This window comes from Phlebotomus argentipes, unplaced genomic scaffold (genome assembly GCF_947086385.1).
Source record: "Phlebotomus argentipes unplaced genomic scaffold, Phlebotomus argentipes genome assembly scaffold_18, whole genome shotgun sequence".
Classification (NCBI taxonomy): domain Eukaryota; kingdom Metazoa; phylum Arthropoda; class Insecta; order Diptera; family Psychodidae; genus Phlebotomus; species Phlebotomus argentipes.
In genome coordinates this window covers 2,097,124-2,117,940 of record NW_026776177.1, presented here as the reverse complement: position 1 = coordinate 2,117,940, position 20,817 = coordinate 2,097,124, and the positions used below count along the sequence as shown (strand labels likewise).

At 50.9% G+C, this 20,817-nt stretch overlaps 5 protein-coding genes across 9 annotated transcripts in view; 2 read left to right on the top strand and 3 right to left on the bottom strand.

Annotated features, from left to right (window-relative positions):
• Window positions 1-220: 220 nt before the first annotated feature.
• On the bottom strand, window positions 221-12,808 carry LOC132260828 (PHD finger protein rhinoceros). 2 transcript variants are annotated; one of them, XM_059759187.1, is made up of 7 exons: window positions 12,707-12,808; window positions 11,285-11,630; window positions 11,022-11,219; window positions 10,739-10,955; window positions 6,651-10,667; window positions 3,177-6,585; window positions 221-3,105 (listed from the first exon to the last, which is right to left on the bottom strand). In XM_059759187.1, exons 2-7 carry the CDS (start codon window positions 11,563-11,565, stop codon window positions 2,909-2,911), a joined length of 8,319 nt encoding a protein of 2,772 aa, XP_059615170.1. In that variant the 5' UTR covers window positions 11,566-11,630; window positions 12,707-12,808; the 3' UTR covers window positions 221-2,908. The 2 variants fall into 2 exon arrangements, with proteins under 2 accessions (XP_059615170.1, XP_059615169.1); XM_059759186.1 differs by lacking the exon at window positions 12,707-12,808 and adding an exon at window positions 12,282-12,342.
• An 857-nt stretch (window positions 12,809-13,665) lies between these two features.
• LOC132260621 (BTB/POZ domain-containing protein 10) lies at window positions 13,666-16,095 on the top strand. 4 transcript variants are annotated; one of them, XM_059758863.1, is made up of 6 exons: window positions 13,666-13,774; window positions 13,836-14,149; window positions 14,229-14,303; window positions 14,409-14,821; window positions 14,914-15,111; window positions 15,176-16,095. In XM_059758863.1, the coding sequence occupies exons 2-6, from the start codon at window positions 14,046-14,048 to the stop codon at window positions 15,634-15,636; spliced, it is 1,251 nt and encodes a 416-aa protein (XP_059614846.1). In that variant the 5' UTR covers window positions 13,666-13,774; window positions 13,836-14,045; the 3' UTR covers window positions 15,637-16,095. The 4 variants fall into 4 exon arrangements, with proteins under 4 accessions (XP_059614846.1, XP_059614845.1, XP_059614848.1 ...); XM_059758862.1 differs by having other exon boundaries at window positions 13,698-13,788; window positions 13,898-14,149; XM_059758864.1 differs by having other exon boundaries at window positions 13,721-13,774; window positions 13,898-14,149.
• On the bottom strand, window positions 15,852-17,798 carry LOC132260618 (glycerol kinase). Its single transcript, XM_059758860.1, has 2 exons — window positions 17,354-17,798; window positions 15,852-17,289 (listed from the first exon to the last, which is right to left on the bottom strand). Exons 1-2 carry the CDS (start codon window positions 17,768-17,770, stop codon window positions 16,165-16,167), a joined length of 1,542 nt encoding a protein of 513 aa, XP_059614843.1. The 5' UTR covers window positions 17,771-17,798; the 3' UTR covers window positions 15,852-16,164.
• A 135-nt stretch (window positions 17,799-17,933) lies between these two features.
• Window positions 17,934-18,861, top strand: LOC132260624 (TM2 domain-containing protein almondex). The gene is made up of 3 exons (XM_059758869.1): window positions 17,934-18,056; window positions 18,129-18,205; window positions 18,268-18,861. Exons 1-3 carry the CDS (start codon window positions 17,963-17,965, stop codon window positions 18,796-18,798), a joined length of 702 nt encoding a protein of 233 aa, XP_059614852.1. The 5' UTR covers window positions 17,934-17,962; the 3' UTR covers window positions 18,799-18,861.
• Window positions 18,862-18,950: 89 nt separating this feature from the next.
• The window catches only part of LOC132260617 (uncharacterized), a 44,462-nt gene continuing 42,595 nt past the window's right edge, over window positions 18,951-20,817 (bottom strand). Inside the window, exon 11 of the mRNA XM_059758859.1 lies at window positions 18,951-20,783. Within this exon, the coding sequence (XP_059614842.1) occupies window positions 19,209-20,783 (1,575 nt within the window). The 3' untranslated portion in view covers window positions 18,951-19,208. The remainder of the gene's footprint in view (window positions 20,784-20,817) is intronic.

The window sequence follows — 20,817 nt, the reverse complement described above, 5'->3', positions numbered from 1 at the left end:
CGTTATTATTAATATACTTTTTTTTCTTAGAAGTTTCATTTACTTTTTATTCTGTTTTCTTTCATTCAATTTTCTTTTTTAATAATATTGTGTGTTTGATGTTTCTTTTGATAACCCAAGTTTTTCTCTCACTTTCTTGTCCTACTTTTTTTTATATACTTTTTTCTTCTTCAAAAAATTAAAAATAATATTTACATTTTATGCCTATTTTCTTCTTCACCTTCTTCTTCTACTTCTCCTCCTTAAACCCACTTTTTTGTACAGCAAGAGTATTTGTTCGCCACATTTCTTCTTCGCCATTCTTCAACTCTTTCGCGCTATGTTTTCTTCCTCACGTTTTCTTCTTCTTCTTCTCCACGAAGGCGGGATGATTAGGGAAGAGATTTCCTCAATGTTTTCTCCTCTTTTTTTTTAATAGCATTTTCACTTACTTGTTAGATTATCGCTTGTTTTTCTTGTATTACTACTGTATTTTTCTTTATGTTTTCATGTGTTTTTTTTTCTTCAAAAAGAACTCTTTTCTTACTAACTTTCTTTCTTTCTTTCTCTTCTAGACTGGAGATAAAATGTTTCGATTGATAGGAAAAAAAGGATCCAATAATTATCATCCCAAGTGTGGCTTTTTCACTGGGGCGCTTTTCTGCTTGTTTGCTTTCTCTCCCTCTCTTCGTCACATCTTTCGCGTTCACATTCAACAAAACACAATGATAATCAACTGTCTACGATAAAAATTGATAAACATATTAACGATTGCTCTCTCTTTCATGAATATTGATTCTACGTATTTTTTCCTCTGTTCTTCACTTTTAGTCACTGTTTTTTTTTGCTACTCCCCTTTTTTTGGGGAGTAATTCTTTTTATAGTCACTGTTTCTTTTTCATTTTCTTATAAAAAAAAACTCTCTCTCTCTCTGATGCTGAAGAAAAGAAGTTATTAGTTTCTTTTTCATACTTTTGCCAGGAAAAATAGACGGTGTAAATGGAAAAAAAGAAGACAACAGCAAAATTTAGCACAATTTCAGAGTTTTCACTGTCCTTAAATGTTAAGTCGTCCATCGACTAATTCCATGTTTTTTTCTTTTCTTTTCTTGGTAAATTCAATTAATCTATTAATCTGGTGTAAAATGGATTTTTCTCTTTTGCTACCTTGTAATTTCTCTCATCATTTATCAACTTCTCAGGATTACTAGTTTTATCATTTTTCTCTCATTTTCTTCTTCTTTATATATATATATATATTATTAAATATTGCAAAAGTGGTTGATTATATAAAAAAGACTCCTTTACAAGTTTACTGACTTTCTCAATTACATTCTAATTAATTGACCTTTAATATCGGTTTTTAAAGTTTTCCCTCTTCTTCTCTTTCTCTCACTCTTCACTTATGTTGAATAGAAAAAAAAGAAGGAAATTCTTCGACAATATGAAGTACTTTTCAAACCTTCTCTTATTACAAAGTTTTTACTGCAAAAAATTGAAGTTCATTGATTAACCACACGCTTAACCATCCCTTTTACACTCCTTTTTCTTCATCCTTTTCTCCCCACAAATGGACGACGATGAACTGCTTTTACACAATGACTAAAATGTGAATGAATAATTTGTTTTTCTCTTTCTCTCTTTTTCCTTTCTTACATGTTAATATTTTTGTTTTTTTTTTAAGAAGAATTCATACTTTTGGAAATATTCTTGTTGCTTCTTTATCTACGCCTTGACTTTTTTTTGTACATATTTTGTCGTTTTAACAAAGTTTAGTTTGACTAAAAAGAGCATTATTCTATGTTTAAACTTTTTTCAAGGTTTTTTTTTGACATTTTTTCCTTTCTTTTTTTTTATAAATATTACACAATTTTCACCTAATTACTTCTCTAGATTAGAACATGGTTTTTTCTTTCTCTCCTCACTCATCGTCACTAAATCCCTGTTGGCTTTCTGTCTCCCTTTTCTTGTGGAATTTCCGCCGACGCGTGATTACAAGAATGTTTAGCAACTGTCTACATATTTTCCCTCCTCAATATGTACAAAAAGTTCTATGTTGATTTTCTGAATTATGTTTTGTTGTGTTTTCTTTCCTTTTTCTTTCTTTCTTTCTTTTGTTGTTGTCGTAGAGAAAAGCGCACAGTTGAAGAATCTTCTCCTGTTTTGCAACAATAATAAATTAATGAAAAAAAATAAACAATGTTATAAATATTAATCAAAAAAATAATAATAATAATTCAATTTCTTTCCACCGCATTTTTTTTTCTTTGTCACAGTTCCTTTTTGCCGAAAAAAAATATTAATTGCATTTTTTTACCATGGGCAAAAAAAGTAGTTTCTTAAATTATGTTATAAGAAAGAAAATAGTCAACAGTCATGATTGAAAGTTTTCCACTAAGAAAGGTAAAAATAAACTTCATACAGGAGAATTCCTTCATATTCGCTCTCATTCAATGATGAAAACTATCTATTAAACTGTACTACGAGTGTTTTTCTTTCCTTTTCTTCTTCACTTCTCTGTCGCTTTTCTCAAAAAATTTCCCATTATAAATATTAATCTCTATAGAGCACTATTTGGATACAATAGCAATACAATTTCTTATTTCATCCAATGTATTCAATATATAGATTATATTGTTTTACACTTTTCTGATTCACTTTCTACTAACTTCATCTACTCTTTCCCTCTTTCTCTCATTTGTCATCTTCCCTTTTTGAATTTTCTCACCGAAAAAACGGTTTTTCTTCACAATGAAACTATGTGTGTTAAAATAAAGTTGTGTGTGTTAATGTCAGTTGAAGGCTCCTTGAATGAGATATAAAAGAAACTTATAAAGAGACTCGCAGAGAAGCGAGAAATAAAACATCGCACATTTCTTCTTTTGTCCCTAACAAAACACTAAGAGTCGCCTTCAACGGTGCCGAAGCTATCATCTAACTTCGCAGTCTTTGTTGAGAGGAAGCGGAGGGCAGCCTTTGCTGGCTGATGAGTCTGTCTTTGTCTTCTCGTCCACCTTTGTCGCCTCCTTCTTCCCATCAGCGCCAGCATTGGCGCTCGCGGAGAAATTCCCACCGGCCGCCTTGGCATTCTCAGCCGCTGAAGCCTTTCCGTCGGACATCTTCGAAGCTGCAAAAGAGACACAAAATCACGTCATTCAATGCAAGATTCTCATGATTTCTCACCCCAAAACAACTCACCATCGAGATTCAGTTCAGCTTCCTTCGTCTTCTTCCCTTTGGCATCTGTGCAGTTGACTTGAGGCGCATCGCCAGGCTTCTCACCGCCGCCGCCCTTCTCAGTCTTCTTCGCCTCCTCCGACATCACGTACGACTTGCCCTGATTCCCACGGGAAATCTTCAGCCTGATCGGCGAAATGATCTTCTCAGCGCCATTCGCCGAAGTGCGTTTCTTCCCTTTCTCACCCAGCGGCTCATCGAGCGCCAGCGGATCCACGGCATTTGGATCATATTCGTACGGATCTTGTGGTATCTGAGGCTCCCCCATTGGCGGCACTCCGCCCTCCTCACTCTTCCTCTTCCCCAGGCGGATGATCAACTTTGGCGCTGCATCACTGTTGCCATTGTTGATGATCTCAAACTTGTGCTTCTTGTCCTTCTTCTTCTTTCGCTTCTCCTCCTTCGACGGTTTCTGCTTCTTCGGCTTTGTCACCTTCTCCTTCTCCTCAAAGTCCGCCATCACCAGCTTCCGGAAGTTCATGCAGTCCCTCTTGATGTCCTCCACACTCGGCACTGCCATATTCTGACTCAAGCGCTTCTTCGGCGGCCTTCCACTCAGTCTCTTATCCACCGACGGACTCACATCAATCACCCCTTGGCCAATCTTAATCTTCAGCTTCGGCGTGGACAGAGCAGAATCCGTCAAGGTGAGATCCTTCCCACTGGCATTGCTATTTCCTCGCATTCGCCGCTTGGACAGCACACCATCCACACTCACGTCGAATTGCATCCTTCCCATGTCATCGTCATTCATCTCATAGCTGGATATGTCAAGCTGTCGCAATTCCCTAGACATTCCGCCCACTTTCTTCCTCTTCTTGGGATCCAGTGTCGCATAGTCCTTGTAGTCTTCCTTCGTGGGAATTGAACTCATCGAATCCACAGCCTTTGGGATGCCAACACTCCTGTTCATCTGCGTATTGTGACTCATCGCCGTGGGCTCCGGCAGACCGACATGAGCATCCACTGTGTTCATGTCCTGACTGCAGTACTGCCTCAGCAGCTCCTTCTTCCTCATCCGATGGAAGTTCGAACTGCCCGGCGTGGCCATTGGACCCAGCGTACAGTTTGTTGAGGTGGTGGGGAAGGTGGCATCGATGCCAGGACCCGAAAGACCCGGCACAGGATGTCGCACAGCCGTCGTTTGGGTGTTGTAGTTGTCCGGATGCGCCAATGGACCCTTGATCTTCAACTTCAGCTGATTCCGCGAATCTGACAACGACACTTTGGGCTTTGATGCATCCAATTCGGACATGAAATCATCTGACGCCTGAACTGGTTGACTCTCCGACGATGCCTTCACAACAGGACTCTTAGGCTTTGTACTGCTCGCCTTCAGCGCCGACTGAAGCTCCTTCTCCATCTCCTCATCAATGTCCGCCAGCGTCTGATCAGCTGTGCCACTGGCAAATGCTCTCAACAGATGATTATTGTACGCATCCGACGAGGCATCGAATCCCGTGCTGTACGTCCGCATATCCACCGGCCCAGGCAACACAGGCTGCACCATATCTCTCAGGGATGTCGTTGGCGTGACCTGAGACACCGTTGCGTCCGTCCTGATGGGACTCGGTGGCCTGAGATTGCGTATGTCAGCCGTGGTGAATGGTGGCGGTGGTGGAATTGGTCTTGATTGTTTGGAATGTGCATTTGGACTGGCAAATTTAGGCGATGTTGCCTCTCTGGCACTCCTGAATGGCTCCACTCGGCAATCAATGGATCTCCTCCTGTCCCTCATCGCCTTGAGATTCTCCACACTCTCACCAGCAATCTCATCATCGAAATCATACACAGTGCCCGCCAATTTGCTGTGATTCGTCCCGCCCGTCATGAAATCAAACTCCGGCACACCCAGCGGCGGAAAGTGATGCATTGTCGTCTTGCCACCGCGTCCACGGCCTCTGCCACGACCGCGGCCAGGAGTTGCGGCGCCCCTCACCTTCCGCGCCTTGGCCGGATCAGCCTTCACAACCTTATTCGCCACAACAGCGGGCAACTGTCGATTGATATCAATTGGCTGCTGTCTTGGACTCTTGGCCGGTGATTTGGCGGGTGATTTTGCTTGTCTCGCCGACTGTCTGCTCGGTTTCGACGGAGATTTCATCACATCCTCCTCCGGTGGTTTCTCCGGCAAGCTCTCACGCCTCTCCGGTTGAGGCTGTGGCACTGCATTTGTCGTGGGGAATCTCTGCTGCTGCTGTTGCTGTTGTTGTGTTGTTTGAGGTGATGTTATAGAGATCGGAGCTGGTGTCGGAGACACCATGGCCGCTGTCAGGGCCATATTCTGCGATGAGGACGTAAACGCCGCCCCACACGGATTGGAGGGATACGAAGGAATGGTGTTGTTCACCGAGAGCATATCATCAGGCTTCTGCAGTGGTCCCACGCCACACAGCGACGTCGGTGGCTGTGTATTTGGCGCCGTGGTGAAGGATTGCCCGAAGGCAGGCGGAAACATAGCCGCTCCTGGTGATGGGAAAGGCAGGTGAACATTGTGAACATTCGGTCCAGATGGTGGAATCAGTGTCACTGGACCCGTGAAGCCACCCGTGGCCTCAGCATAGTTGAACGGCGGCATCAAGCTGTCCAGCGTCGTGGCATTCGGTGGGAATGGTTGCATTCCCGGATGCTGCATGTTCATGAAGGGCGGCATGTCGGACAGGAGATTCCTGTGATGCACACCCAGCTGATTCTCCATCGGCTGCGGTGTCACTCGCTGCTGTGGCGGCATTTGATTCTTCACATCGTGACTCTCCGATGCACTACTGGCCGGCGATGAGGACACAGATCTCCTGTTGGGAATCATGTCGCTCTCCACCCAATTTGACGGATGCACAGAGTATGGCGATGAGTTGTCATCATACTCCATGGGCTTTTGATGTGGCGTGAGTGATTTCACCGGCGCCTGCTGATGACCACCCACATCCGACGTGATCACCGACTGTTGCTGATGAAGTTGCTGCTGCGCGGCAATACACTGATTCGTCTGATACTCCATTCGCTCCTGGAATTGCTTCAGGAAATCAGCATTATTTCCCGCCGCAGCCACCAAACTCTGCGACACAATCTCCTCCATCGTGGCCTGTGCCAGATTCTGTGACATCACTTTGGGATCGAACATCATTTGACTGAGATGAGCGACAGAAGCCGGTGTCAATTCCGACGGCGGAATCCAACGATCATCCACTGACATCGGCGCTGAATGATCAAGTCCACTGCCTTCAGACACTTTGGGCATCTGCGAGGACTCTCCACCCGACGCCACCATGTCGAACTTACTGTGCGGGAAGTTACTGACATCCGTGGACAGTTTCTCCGTCGCCTCCGGAGACAATCGCTTGTTGGCCGCATCGAGAGAGATGTCATTCACCTGCAAGACACGAGAATATGATTCAAATTCATCAAGCTAAAAAGCCTCCTTCGCCATCTACTCACCTTATTCTCCACCACTTCCGGAGACTCTCGTGACTGTGGCACCTTCTGCTCCTGATTACCCGTCTCGGACGGCGCTGAGGATGCCGTGGAGTGACTCCGCTTGAACTTTTGCCGCAGTTTCTCCACCAGATTCATCGTCTCCTTCTCGCTGTCCTCCTTGTAGTCCTCCTTGAACAGGATGTCAGTGTTGTGCGAGAAAGGCACTCCCAATCCCACCGTTCTCAGACTCTCCGCCCCATCCGGCGGCACACTGAACGCATCGTCATTCATCGTCTCCGTGACGCCGGGCAGGAGGTCATCGGAGAAGTCAAAGAATGCACACGGATCCTTGTTTTTGGCACTCGTGAGGGCGGGCGGAGCTGGTGTCTGTGGCAGTGGCGAGAAGATGCTCTTCTGCACTGTCTTCTCCATTGCACTGGCTGGTCGATTCTCACCCTCTCGCGCACTGTCACTCGGCACTTCGCTCTTTGTCTCCACAGGAGTCAATTGTTGCTTGTTGTACGGCGACAGCACCACGGGCATCTCCTCAGCTGCAGCACTTCCGCTCCTCTTCAGCGGCGACGGAGTGTCCCTCTTCGTGGGCGTGACACTCCTGCTCTTGGCATTCACGGTCTCCTCGCGCTGCGGCGATGGCTTTGGCGGTTCGCGAGCCTTTCGCTCGGGACTCTTGAACTGTGGCTCCTTGTTCTCCTCACTGGGCGTCCTCGACTTTCTCCTCTCCACCGACGGCGCCTTCTTCGTCGCCGACGGAGACTCTTTGGCCGTTGCATTCAATTTCTCGTGCACTTTCCGCTTCTCAGGTGAAAGTTCATCGGGCTTGACGCCCTTGGGCGAGATCGTGGCACCTTCGGTCGTTCGACAAGGTTGTTGTTGTTGTTGCTGCTTCTGAGGCAATTTTCCAGTCTCACCAGCGGCACGCGGAGAAGTGGCTGAGGACTTCCGTCGGCGCCCTGTTGTGACTTCTCCTGACAACTCCGGAAGCTTATCAGCAACTCCCTGTTTGTCGGCGTCAGCACTTCGTCGCCGATCACCTGACACACTCGCCCTCTTACCGCCACGTGCAGCAGCTTTGGCCTGTCCACCACCTCTCGCCTGAGCACCATCATCCTTGGCCGCGGCGCCGCCGCTCGCGCCCGGCCGTCCCAGTCCGGAAGTTTTAAGCTTCCCTTCTGCGACCACCCGGCGCGCCGGCGCCTTCTTGGCGCTGTTGCGATTGTTGTTGATGCTGGTGGACTCGCTGCTCTCGTCGCTGCTCTCCGACTCAGAATCGCTGGACTCACTCGAACTAACGGAACGCAGAGACTTGGTATCCTTGTCAAGAAAGGGCAAGTCCTTGGCTCTGTTGTTCGCCGGAGTCACTCGAGCGTCCTTCGTCGCCGCCTGAACAGACGCCACCTTCGCCTTGGCCTTCGGCGTCTCCTCTTCGCTCTCCGACGACGACGAAGAGCTGGACGAGGAGGATGAACTGCTGCCCGTGTAGGAGCTTGAGCTGCTTGAGATCACAACGGGTGTGGCATTCTTCTTGCCCTCGTCCTTCTTCACCACCGGCGCCGCGGGCGTCTTGGTCTTGCTCTCCTCCGCGACAACCGCCGCCGCCGCCGCTGCTGCCGCCGGTGTGGCGTCCGTGGGCTTCCCCAGGCCACTCTTGATGTGCTCAGCCGCCTTCTTCGCCGCCTGACGCTGTGGCACGTACGCCAGCTTCTCCAGCAGCTCCCGATTCTCCGCCTCGGCGCTCTTCTCCTTGCCAGCGACAGCCTTTGGCGTGGATGCTTGAGATTTGGGTGTCTTATTACTCTTGCTGGACTTCACACTGCGCGCCACCTGTTCGTCCTTCGATGGACTGAGAATTGAGTCTCGGCGCTCTCTCACCGTCGTCACAGCAGTTTCAGGCTCCTTCGCATCCTTCTTCACCTTGTCCACCGTCACCGCCTGACCCGTGGCATACATGCCAGTGGACTTGAGGTTCTCCGACGCCTTCTTGGCCGCCTGTCGCTGCGGCACGACCAGCAGATCTGTGTGGAACTCCTTCTTGCTGCTCGCAAATGACTTGGTATTGAGCTTATTGCTGTTGTCCTGCTTTGCAGTCTTCGCCTTACTCTTAACTTTATTTACAGGTGTGCTGCCATCCTCAGTGTGACTCTTCGAGTCACCCTTTGAGCCCTTCTGTGGCACAAACTCCTTCATCGCGGCCTTCGTTCTCACCACGTGCTGCTGAGAATCACTCGCCGCATTGTCCGTCTTGTCCTTATCCGTGCTGTCGCTATCCGAATAGATAGCCGACATCTTCCCGCGCTGCTCCTTTGTGCCCACATGCTGACCACTGCTGTTCCGGATGGGTAGCAGCTCATCACTCTCATCACTGGCCGACGACAGGCGACTCTTGTCATTGGACATCTCACGCGCCATCTGACGCAGTGTGCGATTGCGTGGCGATCGCTGCTTGTCCACCTTGCCCGCCTCCTCGTCATCCTCACTACTCGTGTCCACCAGGGATTTGCTCTTGACCACCGCTGTGCTGTTGACACGCCTTTTCCGCCGATCGATCTTCGTGCCCTCAGCATTCTTTGGCGTCCGTCCACCCTTCTTCGTCGTCATCTCCCTGATCATTCTCCCCGTGGACGATTCACTGTCACTGGACAGGCTGCTGACATAGGTGGAGGCCCTCCTGGCCGCCGCCCCATTGAACACCGTCTTCTTCGCAGATTGCTTCCCATGGCGCGCCTTGCTGTCGCGATTCACACCATTCAGATCCGCCGTGGACGTCTTGGCCTTCGCCTCGTCCACCATGAGACTCGTGCTCTCCGCCAGACGACTGACTAGCTGGTCCCACTTCTCCTGACTCGGCACAGCCACCTGGCGTGCCGAATACAGGCGATCGTAGATGGATGGCCCGTGATTGGCCTGCAGCACTGCCTGCACCAGCGACTCGTCCACCTTCTTCGACTTCATGTCCAGCAGCAATGCCATTTGCTTGTGGAATGTCTGCTCGCGCATCTTGAAGAACGACCTGGACAACTTCTCGCGCCTGCTCACCATATAGCAGAGATTCCTCACGCGCTCCAAGTCCTGCCGCAGGTGCACAAACATCTTCATCTTCTCCACATCCGCCTGACCCTGCTTGTGCGACGCCATATCCACATCCTCAGACTTTGGCGGCAACAGCGGTCGATTGCTCATGGACTTCCTCTTGAGTATCCAGTAATTGTATATGGTGTGAATGCCCTCCTGATCCACCTCAAGCACATGACAACTGATGTCCTTCACATTCACATGCTTATCAAAGTCCGCCTCAACTTCCTGCAGTCGCTGTATTCGCGCCTGATTTCTCTCCTCCGTCGTCATATCCTTCCTTTGCTTCTTCCTCTTCACATCATCATCCTCACTACCCGACGCCGCCGCACACGAGTTACCACTCTTGTCCCTTTTGCTCTTGTTCATACTGTGCTTGAGACAGTACGATCGCAACTTCACCCCATCCTCCGCGTGCTCATCCTCAATGATGGCACGCATCTCAAGTCCATGTTGAAATGCACACGTCACATGATACGCCGTCTTGCACGTCTTCACCGAGCACTGTATGCACGCACCCACGCGCTCACGGCACAGGACACACAGCAGCGCCCATCGACTCTGCGGAATGCTCGAGATCTTCGTGATGGGCTCCATGCGATCCACCGAGCCTATGCTCACCTCCGGTATCCACAGAGCACACGACACATGAGCCCACTTCTGCCCCGATCTCGTCGACTTCATCGCGCCCCCCTTGTTGGGACACAGAACACAATCAGGCCGCTGACCAACGTTGCATGTGCGACACATCCACTGTCCAGGCGGTATCACCGTGATCCCATAGCAGGCCTGATGCACGCAAATGTTGCAGTTATCACAAAACACCATTTCGTTCGCCTCCTCCGAATCCGGTGAGCGGCACACATCACAAATTACATTCTCATCGTATTCGATGCCCAGGCCTTCCTCACTCTTCATGATTGCTTGTATTTTGTCCCAGCAGCGAGTCTAAACAGAGGGAAAGATTGGGAAGAGTCAATATCAAGTGCCTTCATCACTGTTGGTAAACTCTGACTCACCTCCAATTCCTCAACCACGCGCTCAAACTGCTCCTCAGTCACCGGAGACAAGCCACACTGGACCCTCTCGCCATTCATCAGCTTGAGCCACGCCTCATCGCACTGATCCAAGTCATAAGAACACGCAGCATCAGCCATTGCTGGTGCATTTGATAAATAATGGAGATCAGACGAGAAGCTCTCATCCTTCGTTATCCGGATGTACTTGTTCTTCGGCCTGCAAATTGAAGATTCAACGTGTTGTAATTCATGAAACACTCAAAAGTGTACAAAAAATACTCACAACTTGAAGTCTGATCTCCCTTTGTAGATGCTGCAGCTCTGGATGAAGCGGACCGATGGCTCCGGGAGGGAGTCAGGATTGACAGGAACTTGAACACCACGCTCCCACTCCTGCTTCCATTGATCAGCAATCACCCAGTACTCATCGTGCGCCAATGGCTCAGAATCCGGCAATTTCATGGCACTGATAAGGTCCTTCCTGCAAAGTCAACAGTCAATTTTAGCCCAGAACTCGCGCCTTTCTCACCACAACAAGACACTCACCTAAAGAGTTCAGCTGGGGCTTCGGGTGCATTGCGATTGTAGATGCTCGAAATCTTCAGATCCGTCATCTGTCTGAGTTGCCAGTTCTTGGACGTCGATGTTCCAGCACCTGATCCAGAATTTTGTGTTGACTTTGACGTGGAATTGGCCTGGTTCGCATTGGCACTCTCGTCATCGTCATTCGTGGCGCCCCCGGACGTGGGGGGTCGCCCTTTGCGCCTCTTGATAGGGGGCGGACCGTCGTTTTCTGAACGACTCGGTCGTTTCCCTCGATGCGACATTGTAAACAACACACGGGTTACAAGGTAAAAGTAATTGAATTACTTTATCGTCTCATCATCAGAACCTGCAACGACAAGTGCACACACCACTGGTTATTGATCCTCCTCCGGAATCACAGCACAATCCGCACAGAATCATCCGCCACTGGGTTTTTGTTTATAGCAAGAGGGCGACCGCGATTAGTGTTGGATCTCAGTTGGCGGATGACAACAAAATACTCGGTGAAAAATAACATAAACAATGATTTGGGCGGCAGAAATCCACTCAGCGCGCCACTTTGGGCCTCAGCGACACCCATCGGCGCCCAGGAGGGCACTTCCTGGTCGCTGGGCGGCATTTTTTCGTCCTCCACAGCCAATTGCACGGAGTCCACCCAAAATATGCGCAGCGAGTTTCCCCCAAATCGCCTGCCTGCCCTCTTTGCGAAAATCCCATCTTTTCTTCTCGCGTCGCAGCATCTCTCCCGGCCCACCAGCCACCCTCTGTCTCACCCATCGCGCCCTCCTCCCGCTCCCGCCACACGGCACACCGCCCTCGAGGCGCCCCCGGGGGCGGCAGATGAGGAAAAAGTGGCCCGAGATGTGGGAAGAAGTAAACAATATCAGGGGCTGCCCGCCATTGTTTCTCGGGAAAAAATCACACTCGCCGCCACACTCCCGGCCAAATTGCCTGGCGCACACTTTCCCACACACCCACGGACGCACTTTTCACGTACCATTTCGTCCACTCTGATTGTCGCTTGGCGTGAAAATTGATAATATTTACACGGCGAGCGAGACACGACCACGACCGCCATCATTGAACTCCATTTTAATTAAATGACATTGGCGGCGCCACTGGCGCACCCGCTGGTGCTGCCACCGCGCAAATTCTAGCACTTCTCTCTGCAGAGATGAAAAATTTTCCATGCTTTTCCCAATTTTCCACACATCCACTGACACTTTCCCGCCATCCGTGTGGCCCCTGCACGCCCCGCACTGCCCATCGACACACTCAGGATCGACTTTCTCTCCGCCCACTCGCCGTATCGATCGGTGGGAAAATCAAAATATTTACATATATATAGGAAAACTACTAGAATGACTCAATTTTGCATTTTCACCCACAAAAATGCCACTGCAGGCGTGAAAAAGCACTCACACTCGCCACCAATGGGGTCCACAGGTCGCCAAAGATGAATCCCCAGGCGGAGGAGGCCGAAAATACGGCTAAATAGCTGATTGAGAAAATCTCCAGTGACGGACGTTGCAGTAGACGCAAAATTTTCACTCAGATTTTGCAATTTTCACTGCATTTTTCACCCTCACTCACTCCAGTCTCCGTGTCCTGAGCACTCAATGGCGCCCCAAAGCGCACCCAAACGCACTCCGAGGGCGACTCTCTGCCCGTGTCGGAGTTATGAGGAAAAATCACTTTTCACCTCCCCCGAGCAATTCCCCCTGCAACACACAGTTCCGGGCGGCTCACAAGGGCATTAACATTGATTTTGCGTTGAGACAGCGCATGGAAAAGCATTTATTTTGGCCTTTTGGGCGAAAAAAACACTCCGTGAAAATATCAAATGTCAAAACACCACCCTGTCAGTGTCAGGTGAGCAGTGTGAAGTTGGCGCGAAGGTGGTGTGAAAAATTTATGAAATTTTCGCAAAATAAACAAGGCAAAGCACCACCGCTCCTCAGCTTGCTGGAGAGCTGTGATTTCCTGGGATAAGACGGAATGTGGCAGAGAGAGAGAATGATTTTCGGCGACGATAATTCTCAATCACGAGAAATTCCGATGGGAAATTCAAAGAAGCAGAATTGTCGGAACTTCTTATTTGCTGCCAGAGGAATTTTGTCTATTATGGAGAAATGTTTTCTAGTTTGTATTCTCTTGGAATATTCCATAGAAAATCACGTGATAATTCAGTCACACTGGAATACAAGTTGAGAATTTTCCTATTCGATCCGATCGATCACATGATCTGTGAACTGCAATCTTCATTGCGCAATCTTTCATTGTGTTCCGCAAAAATACGTGAAACTTAAAACTTCACTTAGTTGTTTGTTGTTTTTCCACCGAGAAGAAAGAATTCCAATTAATGCGACTTTTTTCAAGCTCAACTTGTGAAAATAGGCAGAAAACAACCTTCTTAAACATTTTGTGTGTGAATCTGTGCAATTGTGAGTGCAGAAGAAGTTCCAGATCTGAAATTCCGGCAAATCAGGGGTAAATTAGACCAAGTAAGTAACAAGAGACAAAATGTCTCACTTTATTGCATACTTTCTAGTCGACAGAGTGGAAAAACAGGCTCTGAAAACGTGGAAAATTTGGCATAATTTGTTTTTCCAGCTGAAATTTGCAAGTAAAAAACTGCAGTTCGCCTCGCAGACATCAGCGCCATCGCGGCAACAGCGGCAGTCGCTTCCAGTGGTGTTTCCAGTCCGTCATTGTTTTTCGCTTTTTTCGGGTTGAAAATTACACAAAGGCGATCGCGAGAATGAGTTCCGGCGGAAATCAGCACAGCAGCAACACGAGCAGCAGCGAGGACTACAATGAGGGCGCCGAGGAGCGGCGCAGGAAGCGCATCAAGAACCGCACGAGGTGAGAAACCTTTTTCTGGGGCACTCCCGGGGGGCTTCCGTGTCTACTCTGTCTGTCTGTCTCTCCTCCGCCCCCGTAGCTACGGATCTTGCTCGAAACCCAAGTCGTGCCTTGTGCAGCGCGCCTGCGATCGCGGCCACTGTGCTCAGAACAGGCAAGTCCACACACACACTGTCGGCGCTGCCCAGGGACTCTCGCCCCAAACTCTCGCCACTGCGCACTCACGGAAGTCACTCACGGGTGCGCTTCTCTTTGGCAGGAACCCCAGGGCGGTGGTGGGCGTGAAGCCGCAGCACAAGAGGCCACAGAACAGCCAGAGCCAGCAGCCGAATCTCCCGATGCCGTCCACGAGCACGCAAGTGCTGGAGGAGCGCATCACGCTCGTGGTGGACAACTCACGCTTCGTCATCGATCCCACACTCTTCACGGCACACCCCAACACCATGCTGGGCCGCATGTTCAGCTCTGGTCTGGAGTTCATGCATCCCAACGAGAGGAATGAGTACGATGTGGCCGAGGGCATCTCGGCCAGCGTGTTCCGCATCATCCTGGACTACTACAAGCACGGCGTGATCCGCTGCCCGCCCACGGTGTCTGTGCAGGAGCTGCGCGAGGCCTGTGACTACCTTCTGGTGCCTTTCGACGCCACCACGGTGCGCTGCCAGAATCTGAGTGAGTATTTCCCAACTGTCCTGTGCTCAGAACTTCTCGCGAAGAGTACTTCTGGACTTGTGATTAATTGCAAGACCACATTCCGCTTCAAGGAGGCTTCCTGCATGAGCTGAGCGACGAGGGCGCGCGCTGTCAGTTCGAGGTGTTCCTGGAGGAGCTCATCCTGCCTCTCATGGTGGCGTCGGCGCAGCGTGGCGATCGCGAGTGTCACGTTGTGGTGCTCCTGGACGATGATGTGGTGGACTGGGATGAGGAATATCCACCGCAGATGGGCGAGGAGTACTTCCAGAGTAAGTCATCTGCGGCAGATTGAGTCCAGGGCGTGTTTTCTCATCACTCTGACTGTCCTTCCAGCTGTGTCCAGCACACTTCTCTATCGCTTCTTCAAGTACATCGAGAATCGCGACGTGGCGAAGCAGGTGCTGAAGGATCGGGGCCTGAAGAAGATCCGCCTGGGCATTGAGGGCTATCCCACGCACAAGGAGAAGGTGAAGAAGCGTCCCGGCGGCCGCGCTGAGGTGATTTACAACTACGTTCAGCGTCCGTTCATTCACATGTCGTGGGAGAAGGAGGAGGCCAAGAGTCGCCATGTGGACTTCCAGTGCGTGAAGTCCAAGTCGGTGACGAATCTTGCTGAGGCCACGGCGGATCCCATCATTGAGCTGGACGCCGCCGGGAATCCGCTGCCCGCGGCGCAGCGTCTGCAGGCGCAGGCGGCGGAGGGTGAACTGAGGCGGGAGTTTGTGGTGGAGCCCGAGGAGGGTGCCGTCGGTGGGATACTCAATGACCTGGAGCCTCTGCCGCCGGATGAATAGGATGAGATTTTCTACTTCTTCTAAGACTCGCACAAAAGAATTCAAAAAAAATGCGCACAAAACACACTCAGCTTCGTGAGATTCTCTGCTATCCTGCCCTCGAACTGCCCCAGCAGTCTGGACACAGCATGTCCGCTGCGCAGTAGATTCCCTTGACTTCCGGAACATCGTGTTGACTGACGGGGTATTTTTTGAGACATATATATACATATAAATATCGTGTAAATTTCGTTCATTTATTGTAAATGTTTTTAAAAAGGCATTTTTTACAAGATTTAGTGATACACTTTGTCCGTGGAATTGTGCTTGACAGTTCCCGGTGAGAATGTTGAAGAGTCCCGATTCCTTGTAATCCTAATATTAGTGTGTTGGTCGATTTTGGGACCGGGAACTGTCCGGGTGTGGAAAGGCTGAATTTTGTAGAGGAATGAAGTGAATATAATTAACGAAGGACATTAAGTTTTAGGCTCTTTGCACTCTCCCAAGAGATCACCAGTCCTCGGACTGGTGAGCGTGACCGGCTGAGGGTCAAATGTCCCAGCCGAAGGATCGCTCCACGGCCATCTTCCACTTGGAGTAGCGCATGTCGCGCTCATCCACGCCGATCTTCGGCTCGTAGCGGATGCTCTCCATCGGCACCTCGATGGTCTTCACGTCCCACTTCCCCACGGCGCACGCGGCCATCATCGCGGCGCCCAGAGCCGTGGTCTCCGCCATGCGTGGCTTGATGATCTCCAGGCCGATGAGGTCGGACTGGAGCTGCATCAGCAGCCGATTCTCCGTCATGCCGCCGTCCACGCGCAGCTTCTGCAGCGGAATGCCACAGTCGCTGTTCATGGCGCCCAGGATGTCGCGCACCTGGAAGCAGACAGCCTCCAGTGTCGCGCGGACAATGTGGCTCTGCTGGGTGTCTTCCGTGATGCCACAGATCACGCCACGCGCCTCCTGATTCCAATACGGAGCGTACAATCCGCTGAATGCCGGCACGAAGTAAACATCTCCGGTGTTGTCCACACTCTTGGCCAGCGGTTCGGAGTCCTTGGCGCTGGAAATCATGCCCATGTTGTCCCGGAGCCAGCCCAGAGCGGCTCCAGCGATGGCCACGGAGCCCTCGAGGGCGTAAACTGGCGCTGCGTCCTTCCCAATCTGATAGGCGACAGTCGTGAGCAGTCCGTGAGTGGAATCCACAAACACCGTTCCTGTGTTGTACAGCAGAAAGCATCCCGTGCCGTACGTCGCCTTGGCCTGGCCACGTTCCAGGCACTGCTGTCCCACCAGAGCGCTCTGCTGATCGCCCAGACATCCCGACAGAGGCACTCCCTGAAGCACACCACTCGCCATGCGTCCGTAAATCTCGCAACTGCTCCGGATCTCGGGCAGGAGCTCCGAGGGGATCTCAAAGAAGCTGCACAGCTTTGCATCCCAGCGCAGAGTCTCGATGTTCATCAGCATCGTGCGCGAGGCGTTCGTCACGTCAGTGACATGCTGTCCTCCTTGAGCGCCGCCGGTGAGGTTCCACAGGAGCCACGTGTCGATGGTGCCGAAGAGGCAGTTGCCCGCCTTGACAGCCTCCCGGACTCTGGCCACATGCTCAATCAGCCAGCGAAGCTTCACGGCGCTGAAGTACGGCGACAAGGGCAAGCCGCAGAGTGGCTGCGGAGGAGAATCATATCTTATCACACGCGCTGGAAGCTATAAAGCTAATCCTCAGAAATACCTTCAAGTAATTCTTGTTTCTCGTCTTGTTCGGCACCTTGTCCAGCAACTCGTCCACCGTGGCAGACGTCCGCATGTCCAGCCACACGATGGCATTGTGCAGAGGACGTCCGTCCTTCCTGTTCCACACCACTGTCGTCTCGCGCTGATTGGTCACGCCCAGCGCCACGATGTCCTCCTTGCAGCCACCCAGCTCTGTCAGCTTCCTCACCGTCTCCTCCAGACACTCCCGCACAGCGGTCAGGATCTCCATCGGGTCCTGCTCCACCCATCCTTCCTGCGGGTAAATCTGCCGGATCTCCTTCTGGTGGAAGCACACCACCTCAGACGTCTCCACCTTGAACAGCAACACTCTGGCCGACGAGGTGCCCTCGTCAATTGCCCCCACGAGCGGCCCGAATTTCCCAGAACCCACCATTTTCACTCAAAGTCGCCCTGACACTGATAACCGTGGGGAAAGTCGGCTGACTCGCAGCCTGGAATGCGAACCTGGAATGTTTTGATTGACAGCTGATCGGCGACATAACCTCACTCGTGTACGAAGGGGAAAAGCAAAACATTGTGGAAAATAATGAAAATCCCCTGAAAGACACATTCCAGATCGTCCAGGATGTTTGGATTCCGATGTGTTCGTCTCAATATTCGCTCTGTTATCTTTATAATGCTGTCATTCTTCCTAAACACCATAAAATTCTCCCAAACAGGTGAGTTTCTTGTTTCCCGAACTCTTTAGAATTGCTATTCTGAGATATTTATGGTATTTTCTTGATTCCCAGCTATCAATGAAATGGACAATATGCCTGTGAAGTCCGAGAGCCACAAGACAGTGAACACATCAGCGTTTAGATCGATTGTAAGTAATCCATTCTTAACCATCCGGAAAGGGAGTTGATTGCCATTGTTTCCCTTTGTCAGACCTCTGATGATGTTTCTGCGTGTCCCAGTAATCTCGAGTGTAGCAAGTTGAACTTCCCCTGCATCTCCTGCTCGTACAACCTCTCCTGCATCTACGGAAAGCCCATGAATGTGACGTGCGAAGCGCGCCAGAACGTGCAATGCCGGGAGAACAGGGAGTTCGTCCGCACGGCCATCTGTCGCTATTGCTACCAGACGGAGCCCTGGGAGCACACTTGCGTCCGCAAGGCGCCCTGCCACGCCTCCTATCGCACCAACTGCACCGTCTTCCCGGACGTGCTGTGCCTGGGCCACAGGACGTTCTTCAAGAACGTCAACTGCAACTGGACGCAGGGCTTCAAGTGGTCCACGGCGCTGATCATCAGCATCACGCTGGGCGGCTTCGGCGTGGACAGATTCTATCTGGGGCACTGGCAGGAGGGCATTGGGAAGCTGTTCAGCTTCGGCGGACTCGGCATTTGGACGCTAATCGATGTGATACTCATTTCTCTCCACTATCTCGGACCCGCTGACGGATCGCTTTACATCTAGACATTTTGTGGATGCATTTCTCATGGAAAATAGATAGTGTAATTGGTTTAATTGAATGGAAAATGCGTGTTTTTCTCAAGGTTCGGTTTGTGTCTCAACTCAATCACACTCAGAGAAATTTGTGTGAATTTGTTGGATAAGAAAAATCACAGTTTCAGTGTAAATGTAGAGAAGCTTTTATTGATTCAATATGTTTATTAGTAATTAGTGCTACTTAATAGCATTATTAACCTCCATTATTTACTCAAATATTATATATATTACATTGTATTTAGATAGGAGTTAAGTTTTGATACTTGAGGAGATAATCTACGGATGTTAGGGATTAGTTGGTCTCCGAGAGTGGTTACAATGCGCATTGCAGAGTTGCATAGTAGCATTTGGCACTTGATTGTGGTCTCGTGGCGGGCTCAGATCATGCCGTAGTCCGTGCAGAGGGACGGCAGATGGCCGGGCTTGCTCTTGTCCTGGCTGTTGGCCATGTTCAGCTCCACGAGTGTGTCGATGCTATTGATGCTGACGCCCTGGAGGATCTTCTGTGCCGCCAAGGATGTGAAGTTGAAGCTCAGATCCGTGAGGCTGGGAAAGTTGTACAGATCGCCGCCGGAAGTGGTGCCGGAAACCTCCTTGGACAGACTGAGTCGGCGATCGAGTTGCTCCTTGTCGATGTTGCTCTTGTCCAGCACTTTCTTGCACTCCGTGTTCTTGGCCACGAGATTCGGCTCGCTGCCCACGGCCACGATGTTCTTCTGCAGTATGTGCGCCAGGGAGTCGGTGTTGATGGCGGGACTCGAGGTCAGCGCCTTGCGATCCATCTGCAAGTTCTTCAAGTCACAGTGCGAGTTGAGCTTGTCCACGATGCGCAGATTCCCCATCGAGCCCGCCACCTCGTCGCTGAACCGGAAGACGTTCTTGTTGTTCACCGGCGACGTGGGATCCGACTCGTTGCTCTTCAGCACGTTCTTGTACACGATGTTGCGTCCGTTGTTGCACTGATTGCCCATCTTGCGGCTGTTGTTCATCGTGGCGTCGTTGTTCACGTTCTTCGTGAACTTGGTGTTCTCGGCATCCAGGATCTCGTTGATGAGCGGCGTGACGCTGGAATTGGGCGAGTTCTCGCTGATGAGGGACAGCGAGTCGCCGGTCTCTGAGTCATCGAACTGTGTCTCCAGCGGTGGCGGGATCTTCGTGAGGTGCCTCTGGATGAGCTCTCCGTTGGCATTCTTCACAGTCTCATTGTTGATGATGAACACATTGGGGTTGTCGCACAGCTTCCCGTTCTCCAGCGTGATCACGCTGCGCACTGGTGAGTTCTGGACGAAGATCTTCGTGCTGGGCGGCGTCGCGACGTTCCCCGACGTGGTAACTTGGAGGGTGATGGAGTTGTTGGACGTGGAGCCGGCGACTCGGCTCACCGGCACCTCCTCGCCCTTCGTGGAGCTGCCCGTGGACGTGGTCTGTCGCAGGTGAGGCTTCACCTTCTGATGGCTGGGCGAGGAGCGCGGCGAGATGCCCACTTTCGGCGGCCTGGAGGACGTCGAGGCCTGCGAATCCAAGCTGGAGTGTCCGCTGGTGCGGCTGAGCGTCATCTTCCCGCTGTCGATGCTCGACGGTCCGGACAGGAGGGACGTCTTGCCGCTCTCGATGCTGGATGGGCCGCTGTGGAGGTGTCTGAAGTGGCGCGGATCGTCGATCCGCTGCTTCGCCTTGGCGCGATTCTGCTCATCCAGGACGCTCTTGGAGGCCAGCGATTTGGCCGTGGGCTTCACCGAAGATGGGATGGAGTGCGTGGATCGCGGCAGGCTGCCGCTACAGTAGGCCGGGGATCTCCGTCTGATGGGCGAGCAATCCCTGGACCAGATCAAGAATGTCGACTCGCTGGACATGTGCCGACGATGGCGTCGCGGAAGCGTGGATGATCGCTGACTCAGCTCCGAACCGTCGTAGAAAGTGGAATTGGACAGAGTGTGCGTCATCGGGACGTCCTGGAAGCAGACAGAGAATTTAGCCGAGTCCCAG